This window comes from Polyodon spathula, chromosome 6, assembly GCF_017654505.1.
Source record: "Polyodon spathula isolate WHYD16114869_AA chromosome 6, ASM1765450v1, whole genome shotgun sequence".
Lineage (NCBI taxonomy): Eukaryota > Metazoa > Chordata > Actinopteri > Acipenseriformes > Polyodontidae > Polyodon > Polyodon spathula.
Genome location: NC_054539.1, coordinates 40,832,734 through 40,844,291, shown reverse-complemented (window position 1 = coordinate 40,844,291; position 11,558 = coordinate 40,832,734). Strand labels below are relative to the sequence as shown.

Sequence of the window (11,558 nt, the reverse complement as noted above, 5' to 3'; positions counted from 1 at the left end):
AACACGTCATGCCACGATCAAAATACATTTTTGAGGATCTCAGAAAAACAGTTATTGATGCTCAGTCTAGAAAGCGTTACAAAACCATGTCTAAGGATTTGGGGCTCCACCAATCCACTGACAGTCTACAAATGGAGAAGGTTTAAGACCACAGTCACTCTACCCAGAAGCAGTCGCCCTACCAAAATCTCTCCAATAACAAACCGGAAAATCATCAAAGAAGTCACAAAGAACCCCATAGTAACATCCAAGGATCTGCAGGCCACTCTCACCTTGGCTAATGTGAGTGTTCATGACTCAACTGTCAGAAAAAGACTGAACAAGAATGGTGTTCATGGAAGGATAGCCAGGAGGAAACAACTGCTCTCTAAAAAGAACATTGCTGCCTGTCTGAAGTTCGCCAAAGAGCACATAGATAATCCAGAAGACTTCTGGAATAATGTTCTCTGGACAGACGAGTCAAAGGTAGAACTTTTTGGCCTCAATGAGAAACGTTATGTTTGGTGAAAACCAAACACTGCATTCGAACAGAAGAACCTCATCCCAACCATCAAGCATGGTGGTGGCAGTGTGATGATTTGGGGCTGCTTTGCTGCCTCAGGACCTGGACGGCTTACCCTCATTGACACAACCATGAATTCTGTATTGTATCAGATTCTTGAGGAGAATGTCAGGTCATCCGTCCGTGAGCTGAAGCTGAAGCTGAACCAAAAGTGGGTCATGCAGCAATTCAATGTTCACGCAAGCAGATCTACAAAAGAATTTTCTGCAGAAGAAGAAATTCTGCGTTTTAGAATGGCTTAGTTAAAGTCCGGACCTAAACCCCATCAAAATGTTATGGCAGGACCTAAAGAGAACTGTTCATGTAAGGAAGACCTCAAATGTTATCAAGTTGAAGCAGTTCTGTAAGGAGGAATGGGCCAAAATTCTTCAAAACAGATGTGAGAGACTGACCAACAGGTTACAGAAAATACTTAGTTGAAGTAATTGCTGCTCAAGGGGGTGCCACCAGTTACTGAATCTAAAGGTTCACATACTCTTTCACACATGCATATTGAATGTTGAATCATTTGTGGATAAATAAATGTTGAAAAAGTATCATGTTTTGTGTCATTTGTTTAATCAGATTATCTTCATCTATTATTAGGACTTAGATTAAGATCTAATAACATTTTAGGTTTGAAATATGTGAAATATGTAAAAATCCTAAGGGGTTCAGAAACTTTTTCTTGGCACTGTATAATGGACAAAGGATGACTTTCCATTATAAGAGTATAGACATTGGTTCCTCCAGGATTCTACGACTGTGGAAAAAAATCACAGAATTTGCTCTCTCCCAAGGAATTTAAATTTTTTTGAAAAAACAAACAAAACATTTGCTCCCTACTATCACTGTATATGTCACTAGAGCGCATACACGCTATATGTTTTGTGAGAAGTGTGGTGGGGTTTCAGTGTGCGCTTTAGTTCACCCATGGAAAGATTCCTAAGGCCATCGGTGAGCTATGGAAACAAATCTAAATTAGCACCAAATATAACGGCAAATGATAGGGCACAAATGCAAAATGTAAATCCAGCATTTCAGTAACTCACCGTAATAGCTTTTGTTAAAACAGCAGAAGACCATGACAACGACCATGAATAGACAAACAGTGGCTATTGAGGAATGAAATAAGGTCAGATTATTATTATTATTATTATTATTATTATTTTACAAAAGGATTTCATAGTTTAGTCGCACATTCATAGCAAAGCGTTGTTCTATTACTCTTATGTGAAAGGTCACAGAAAATCAATGAGGACCTTGATTGTACTTCCTGTGTTGCAGGTCCTGAAAGTCATTCTAATTATATATGGAAATACATACGTTTTTTCTACACGGTGCAGTAAAATGAATGCTCAAAAAGGAAGTGGGTGGCGAACTATGTTAGATGTTATCCGATTACCATTTTTGTGAAAATCCCTTTTTTTTTTTTTTTTTTTTTTAAATCGTTACTTTCCCGTATTTTTTGTGGTATGTGATGCACTTCCACATTGTGGCCTTGGTCAAAGAAATAAAAATGCCATTTATCAACCAATCAGTGTCACCCATCACTGTTTTCAAGCACTTGTCACAGCTTCCAAACTATTTCTAGTGCTGTCTTAATGTGGATACGTTTTAAAATTACAACATTTTGTTGAACAACGAGTTTTACAAAATACTCTTACATTTGTACACAAATATATTGTAAATATTTAATGACCCTTCTTGTAGTGACAGTGTGGTACTGTATTTGTCATGTACTTTGCGGTATACCGAGGGAGGACTATAAACTGGAGCACTGTTACACAAAGGCTGTGTGAAGAGACTGTAGTATGTTTATACATATGCATGTCATTCACAAAAAAATAAAACTATGAACAGTAACTTTTTCAGAAAAAGTTTATTTTATGTAAAAAACAATAATACAGTGCTTGCACAAAAAGTATATCCCACCTATAACATTGGGTTACAGTACTGCAATAATTTCACAAACGTAAAACAGTTTTGTTTGCACATATATTTGTGTTTTGCTGGCTGGCACGCTTTTTACCATGTCCAATTGTGCTAATGTGCAAACAAAAGTGGTTAGGGAAAATCCCAGGAAATGCAGCTGTTAGCATTTAGGAAAGGGCAAAACATATGGATGAAAATTCAAGGAACAGGGCTGCAACTATGTTGCTAAACTTAAGGTTTAGCATCAGGGTCCCCTTTTTATCCCGACTACACCTGTCCTCTGAGAGGTGAGGCCTAATGTCTGTCAGGCCTCCAAAACAGGGTGGTGTAGAACCAGCCTCCCAAAAAAACAAAAACGGGGTGGAGGTAGCCTAGCAGCAAAATTAATTAATCAATCAATTAATTAATCAAATGAATCCAACTTAAAAATAAATATTTTGCCCCACTGAGAAATGCCCATAGTTTTACCTTTAGGAAATTATTTATTAAGCCCCCTTGTACCATTAAGCAAAAACTGCTCAAAGCAAGTTTTAAATGAAATAATACGTGACACTAAAAATATTTTTTATTTATTTATTTTTAAACTAAAGTGTATGTTTAATGTTACCATGTATAATTACATTAAAACAGCAGTGTTTCTGTAGGACTTGGTAGTTTTCTCCTCTGTACGTTCAATTCTTTCATATCCTATTTGAACATGCATATAATTGCCAAGTTCTAACAATGCAGCACTACCTGACACACATCTCAAAATTACCCACAAAACACCCTGCCAAAAAAAGTCTCTTTACAGTTCCCAGACATGCCTTGGAAAAAGAATGCTCATTAGACAAATGAATCGTTGCTACCTGTCTGAGCATCATTGCTCACACTTGTCCCCCTGCATTTCTTTGAACTGGTGAAGAAACCTCTGAATTTGATTCACCTTGGATTCAATAAAATGCAACAGCACCATTTAAAACTCTACCAAGTCCCTTTGCTGCTGAATGTCTCTGTTGGAAATATAAAGAAAATACTCTTATAACTAATGCAATTCAAAAACATTTTCCTCTTGAAAAACTCCTTTAGGATGTTATAATTCAATATAATGCTGGTGTGTGCCCGCAGTGCATCAAATAAAGGGGCATACACTGGCATTACCAGGAATTAAAACAGCTCTTGCGTGTTCCAGAACAGAGCTTCTGTCTGTGTGCCTCTTCCTCTCCCCCTGGTCTCTAATCTCTGGAGTAGATATACTTGGTCTTGGCCATGCCGGTCAGCTCATCTTCGTAGTTGGGAAGGCAGCAGAAGAGGATGCAGCAGCCAAGCATGATAATGGTTGCCCCCCAACCGAAGCCGTACGCCCAGCTGTAGTCGTAGTGTCCCTCGAAGATTAAGTTGTTGAAGTTCACTGGGTAAACAATCAGAGCGATGATCTGTAAAACAACTGTGAAGAGGGGGAAAAACAGTTAGAGGCCTGACCGAATATTGCAGTTACAAATCTTGTTTTGTACTTTGTAAAAAAAAACAAAAAAAACAATAACATTTTACTGAAAGTAAATTCAAGTATGGAAGATACAATACAAAATACTGAATAGTGAGGTTTGTGGTTTGGGTGTTATTAGGCGCACAGATATATTTCATAAAACTTGAAGGAAATGCTTAGCTGATAGGTAGGAACCAATTCATTATTTATTTCAGTTGTTAACTATAGCTTATACTGAAGTAAAACCTGGAATTGACATTTGTAATTGGGCTTTTTTCCATCCCCCACCACTTGTTTGAAGTTCCAGACAAGGTAATGAACGTACCTGCAATAAGGAGGAGGAGTCCCACGACACGCAGCAGACTAAGCCTCAGTGTGCAGAGGGTCACAAGGGACACAAAGAATGTGATGATAAGCAGTATCAGGCCAATGATCATCAGGGCAGCGACGGCTTTGGCCCATGCTGAAATAGAACAAAATTGAACCATGATTAGCTTATTGAAAAGCATGCCGCTTTTTTTTTCTATAGCAGGTGGAATATGCGTGGTATGTGCATGCAACATCACATAAATCACGACAGCGAAGACAGAGTGACGATTTTCTAAGCTGCATGGATAACCCGGCCACTGATAGAATACACCTGAAACGAACAAACAAAAAAATCTAAGTATGATGTGGGTGCTCATAGGCACTGAAACAAACATTCAGTACAGCCCACATATGGGTTCCTGTTAGTGCTGTTATTTTAAAATAAATATAAAAAAACAAGCCATCTTTTTTGTGCTCGTAATACAGCTTGTTGTTAGGAGGTATATGTTACTTATTCAAAGTTTTTGTTGAAAAGCATCAACTTCCTAACGTTTAGACAGTTATTTTACCCTAAAATGTACCTACTAATTCAGTAATACAAATTGCAATATAATGCCTATCTCCTAGTGCCAACCCATACACTCAGTGCTGTGCAAGGGGAGCGCCTCTCCCGGAGGAGGCCATGGACATTCGACACCAGGGAGAGCTTTGGGCAAACAACTGTCGATTATTTTCTGCATGAAAATAAATTCAGAAAAAACATGTAAACCAACCATACAGCAAAAGTACTTCTATTAACTTTATGGAGTTTTCAGATTGTCAAAAAAGTTACAACTGCAACAAGAACATAACTACTATTGGATATTTTCTCTTTTCAGTGCAAACCTTGTATTACCATGAAGACTGAAAAAGATAAATTTCCTTAGAAAATAGTTTACCTGGTGAGTCAACAGAAACTGCCCTTCCCTCTTTTACATTGGGCTGCCAAATCCACACATTGGTGACACGTGCTTTGCAGGCTAGGACAACACACCCTTCTGTATACAGACATCAGTCACCAAGAACAATTACACACTGTTCCCAAGGTTTATGAAAATACTGTTGCTATAACAACACGCCCCCTTACAATCAAATGGCCCTATTTAAGATTAAAGGCTAAGGCAAATTTTAAAGTGGAAATACAGTTTTTAGGGCTACCTTAAAGCATTTACCACATCACTACATTTGTACCTGTTTTTTGTAATGTGCTAATGTTACAGGAATAGAAAGACTGCAGTGCTTGCAGTAGCTCTTAAACAGTTTGTCTGAAGATTTCTTAAATATAAAAATGGTGTTAAATGCTTTGTGAATATAGTATAAAACTAAAATTAAAACTAATCAGAACAGAAAGTTAACTGCCCCTTACTGCAAATTATTCAAGCTGCTTGTTGCCAGCATTATACGGCTACAATTGTTTAGTTTCTCTCAGAAATGTTGCCTCAGGCGTTACACTGTGCCAGAAGGGCACACATTATTTATTCCACGTTCAGGGGGGGCATTGCTGTTTTGCTGTGCTGAAGGTAGGGCCTAATTGTTCCTGCATATTTAGATTACCTTGAAATACAAACTATTATCTGTAAGCATATTTATAGAATACTTTTAAAGACCACAGTATTTGCAAAAGTGCCAAATATTGTAAAAACAGTAAATCGATGAAGCTCTAATTTCAAAAGCACTCAGAAACTTGGACACTCACACTTAAGTACAACTGACCTTCCATATACTGTTTAAAATACAAGGATATTTACCACAATTACCTATTTCTTCATTTTAACCAGCCTGTCATTGAATAGCTGATCTATATAGGGACACAAAACCAAACCAGTTCTGAAATGAATCCATGAAAGACCACAACTACACTAGTTTACCCTCAGTGGTGGGTTTATTTTCAGCATTCACACTGGGCTGCAGCAGGGCAACTTTGTTGAAGGAGAGATCTAATTTTAGCAATGAATACTTATCCTGCTGGAATGTGCATTTGAACAGCAGACATTACACTCTTCTGACTGACATACCCGACAACTGTAACCTCAGTATGTGCAAGTAAACACTGCCCATAGACATACCAAAGTCCACTGAGGCTTGGCTGCACTCTGAAACTGCTACAGGTAAAAACTAATCTGCTTCAGGCCTATCTTGCAAAGGCAAAGACACATTTTCTGGAGGAATGTATTCATTTTAATGTTATAGAACTAACAAAAAACAACTTAGCTGCAGGAAGGAACAGAGTTCTTATGGGTAGTTTCTTGCTAGCTTACACAATTAGTATGTTCCTCTACACATATTCACTTTAACTTTTTCACATACGTTGCAAAATAGAGCTCAGGGATGTGAGACCTGCTAATATAAATGAAAGTTACTTACAATTTGCTTCCCAAATTCTGGACTCTAATACTGTACAATAGATATGCAGAACATCCTAGAAGGGTATAACAGTCATTCAAGACCACAACCCATGGGGAAAATGAATTAGTAACTAGTAAGCCCTGCTGTTTTTGCAGAAGCAGCTGTGATAAACATGCAGGTAGCTGGTTTCACACAGTATCAATTTAAGAAGCATGCATAGAAAAAATAAAAATAATACTGATGCTTACAGTAGCAATTAATCCCACTGTTTTGTTTGGTTACATTTTTTCAAGATTACAAGTTTCTGTCTATAATAAAACACTCAATAGTGATAAATAAAGAATTCCTTCAAACTAAATAAATTAAATGGCAAACATTTTGACTTGAAGTCTTCATCGATGTAGACATTGAATTAGTTCAGTTTCTTAGGCTGTGTTCATACTGGGTACGTTTATGGTTTATGCGGGATTGTTCTGTACTGGGTAGGGTTCGGTACGTTTGGTGTGAAGTGTGAACAACAAAGGCCACTTGGGAAACGAATCGTACCAAGTTCACCTAAAGAGGTAGTCTCGTCCGTTTGGCAAAAGTACTGTCTGGTTCACTTGCTAAACGTCAACGTGAACGTCGACTCGGTTCTTTTGCACATAGGAAACAAACTATACAAGGTAACCTGACTCAGAAGTAAACATTCCGCGTGTAGTTGCATCAGAGTGCTTAGCAAGTTTAGGTCGTATTAGGTTGTGTGTTAGCACCATTCAAAAATAAAACAATCTTATTCATTATTTGTTTACTAATTCTGATATGTGTATTTAACGTGTTTAAATGCTAACAGCTGTTTTTTTTTTTTTTTTTTTTAATCTGGCTTTTTGTACATTTAACATGCTTTAACAAGATGACAATGTAAAGAAACTGTTGTTGTAAAGAAGCTGTTACGACCTGCAACAAATCCCCCCACTGTTTTGTCTTTTCTCAAATTGCTTTGTTTAATACCGACAGTAGGAGGAGACCCTTGCAGAATTGCATTACTCTCTTCCTACTGTTGGCACTCAAGAAAATGTAGTAATTAAATTAGTGAAGTGCTCCTCCAGTGCTTTCTTCCACAGCAATATGTAAGAATCAACATGCTACATTAAAAACCGGAGCAATACACCAATAGCTGCCATCTTTCAATATGCCTTGCAGGATATGGCAAGCACGCACCCTATAAACAAACCGAGTTCACTTGAAAACTGCATTTTGAACACAAACAAACTCGGGCCTACAAAAAATGGGAAAGGACAAAAAAAAAAAAACGAACTTTTTGCTCGCAGAGAAGTGTGAACAGCATGCACATTGATACATTGTTTCAAACTAAACAAACCAGACCAAGTCCGTTTGAAACGGACAGTGGGAACGTAGCCTTTTGACTCCGATGTCATTGAATTTATTTAGTTCCTTATTAGTATTCCTTATTGCCAAAAAGCATGTTTTTGTACTATGCAGCTATTTCTTTTTTAAGGTCTCCACACATCTAAACCTTTCACACCAGTGGCGATGTCATGGCAAATTTCACCCCCCTCTATAAAAATATAAAAAGATATTAACAAACTATTAGAGTCAAAACAAAACAACCTTGGTGTGTCTGTAGGAGACCAAATTAGTTTTAAGGGCTATGCACACAGGACGCGAATTTCACAAAAGGTGAAGTATTTGTGGGGTTTAATAAAGTAGCCTATATAACCAAACGAGTTGAGTGTTTAAAACCGAAGATAGTTACCACTAAAAACCGTTGTATTAATTTGGTAATAGTTTAATTAATTGATAATTACCTACTTTGTATTTTTTTTTTTTTTTAACTTAACCAGATTCTTGTAAACGTGTATGTATTTTTTATTTTCTCCTGTACTTGTCAAGATCCTTCCTGATGTCGCGGTCGATGTTGTCATATGACTCCTCTTGCTAACTGACTGGATACTTGAACAGGGCGATTGCATTAAAATAGAGCCCGGCTCGATAGTTTGCGATCAATACAATCCCATCACACCCGACTGCACGGTGCAGTTTCGATGCAATTTCGATCGCATTCGGATTGCATCGAAATCGCATAGTATTCCGTGTCCATTCTTAGAGACACTACATCTGAAGCATGATTTTTTTTGTTGGTTCGTTTTTGGTACTCATTTACTGGTTCAACTTCTCATACCTCAATTCTCACAATTGTTTAACTAACACCAGTACCAAGAAAGCGAGCCTTTGAACATTAGGTTGTACAGTTCTGTAGCGTTGTAATCTGTATGTCGTCAATATTCTGAAAGTGCCGGTAATCAAAGATTTAAATTGATGTCTTAATTAATTAAATCAACAAGCCACTTAAAGAATGGTCACGTTACATTATGAAAGTATTCTTGATCAAAATAGTAATATGTATACATTTACCTGATGACCTGTCTTCCAGGTTTGCTACTGCTAAAATATACTGCTCAAATATATGGTGCAAAATTAAAAAAAAAAAATGTGAATAACTGGTAAAAAAGAACAAACAAAGAAAAAAATCAATTATATCAGGATGTTTCGAACTACAAGTGCTTCTTCAGCTGGATGGAAAAAGCAGTGCGGTTAAAAACGACAAGGGCCAGACAGTAAAGCCCTCTTCTGGGGGTTCTATAGCGATTAGAAAATGGCTTCGTTAAAATAAATAAATAAATCGCAAACATTTGTTTATGATTTTATGCAGCACTAGTTTGTTACCAATTAGCAGAAATATTTTCCTAATTATTAATTAATTAATGCAGCTTGCTCAGAATTCACTTGTGGGGTTGCTATAGCCTTCTCGGGCTTCATCCCAGCGGTGGACTCTTCGTGGTTATTTCCAATTGCCAAATAATAATAATAATAATAATAATAATAATAATAATAATAATAATTATAATAATAATAAGCTTCTATTTGCATGGAACTGTTCTTCAGTTCAGATGGCTCTTACAGAAAAAGGAACATTGCGAACTTTTTGTAAAGAATACAAGTACAGCAAGAACTGGGTGCAGGTTCGTGTATTTCTGTACGTTTCAGTATTTACGTTACGCCCTAACATTTATTAGCGAAATAAATAAAAATAAGTTTTAGTAACTAAACATAAATTAGTGGTCTGTGCTAATCCCGATCGCGCTGTTCATTAACTTTCTTAAATCAAGGAAAAGGGTAAAATACACGAACACTGTATTTACGTATTTTCGGTAGGACTTATTTGGAACAGAGTTTGAAAGGTGTGAAGGTCCTTTCAGAGAGTAAAGCCCTAAAGCCCTCGTATTGACCAATCAAGTTAAATGGAAATCTGGGATCCATTTTCTAATTCTTTTTTTTTCTTTCTACGTTCACCTGATGGAGTTTTGAAAAATAATGTGAGATTTAATGTTTTTTTTTTTAGTTAGTGCAATAAAAGGCATCTCCTCCTGTTTGTCCAATCCTGGCTGTAAGTGTACACGAGACATTATTGCAATAGCCTAAACAAGTGAAGAACAAAGACGAAACGAAATATTATCATTTATTTTTTAAGTGGAAATATACAAATAGTTATCCTTGTTTATTCTAAATATTTATAAAATGTCTATATATACTTATTGTACTTTGTTTTGACCCTAGATGAACTAAGCAAACAACCTGTAGCATTACGTTTTCTCTTACCAAACTCCATGAGAGACTTGCATTCATAGGGTTCCTTTACTCCTCGGCACTGTTGCCACATATTAGCATAATGCGCCTTGGAGTCGTCGACCCAGCCAGATGTTGCAGCAATGGCAATAATGTCAAAAATCACGGCAAAAAGCAAAAGAAGTGGCAGGATCCATCTACACCTTGGGTAGGCAATTCCACACCGAAACATCTTCAACACACAAACACTAACTTGCTATTAAAAAAACCGCTGGGGAAAGTTTGACAAAATGTCTGATCCTTCTTCTAGCTGTGTCGTACTTTTTCAGCTCTTTAACAAAGATAGATAGCCCCGCCCGACTGAGTAATGTGTAACACAATCAGCAAACCTGCTCCATGAGAGAGCTGCGGGGCTGGGTTAGGCAGGGCTAGGCAGGGCTTTGACTCAGTCTTCGCGGTAACTGTCTTTTCCAGATTGTAAACAGATAGCGAGGCGTGGATCAGGTTACAAAGTTAAAAGGCAGCTCTGTCTGTAACCCTTTGTTTACTGACATGCTTTAAAAGCAGATTTTATTATGCCGTGTTATGTTAAGGGTTGTTTTTGGTTGATTAAATCAATTTTACTGACGATTTAACCCAAATTTAAACTTTTCCAGAGAGCTTTAAGTATATTAAAAATTTAACCACCAGGAAAGTCTGTAAACAGCCCGAAATAACATTACTTAAGTTAAAACGGCCCTTAAAGTTTTGTAAATAGGCTACACAACGGGCGAGGGGGAAACTCTTACCTCAAGTATTAATATTATTAAATGAGAAATAAGGAAATAAACAAAGTTTTGTTATACCAGCAATAAGAAACAGACCCCTCCCCATATAAAATATAAATATACCACCAATATACCGAAAATATTCAACCTTTGTGTGGACAAGGCGAGTCCATCCCCACGACTAAGCAACATGTCTTTTGGACTCTGTTTTTATGTCTGAAATATTTGGCTCCTACTTGTACTGAATGTTCATTGCAGGCATTTTCCCCAGAGTTGAATCCACTGGACACATCTTGCCACTACTTGACAATTATAGTTACTCTTGAATCCAGTGATGCCGATATAACCATACTGGTAACTTGAAGGAGTGATTACATGGAAAACGTTTAAAAAATAATAATTACAGTATTTAATTCATAAATATTGTGAATGGGGAGTCCTGTCCACATACATTGCTGTTTAAGGAACAGTTAACGATAACACTTTATTTGGCAACAATAAATGCATTTTATTGGGTGAAGAAGAATAA

General features: G+C 37.0%; 1 protein-coding gene across 1 annotated transcript; it reads right to left on the bottom strand.

Moving 5' to 3' along the window:
* Window positions 1-2,408: 2,408 nt before the first annotated feature.
* LOC121317185 (p53 apoptosis effector related to pmp22) lies at window positions 2,409-10,591 on the bottom strand. Its single transcript, XM_041252849.1, has 3 exons — window positions 10,296-10,591; window positions 4,267-4,404; window positions 2,409-3,902 (listed from the first exon to the last, which is right to left on the bottom strand). The coding sequence occupies exons 1-3, from the start codon at window positions 10,492-10,494 to the stop codon at window positions 3,691-3,693; spliced, it is 549 nt and encodes a 182-aa protein (XP_041108783.1). The 5' UTR covers window positions 10,495-10,591; the 3' UTR covers window positions 2,409-3,690.
* Between the last annotated feature and the right edge of the window lie 967 nt (window positions 10,592-11,558).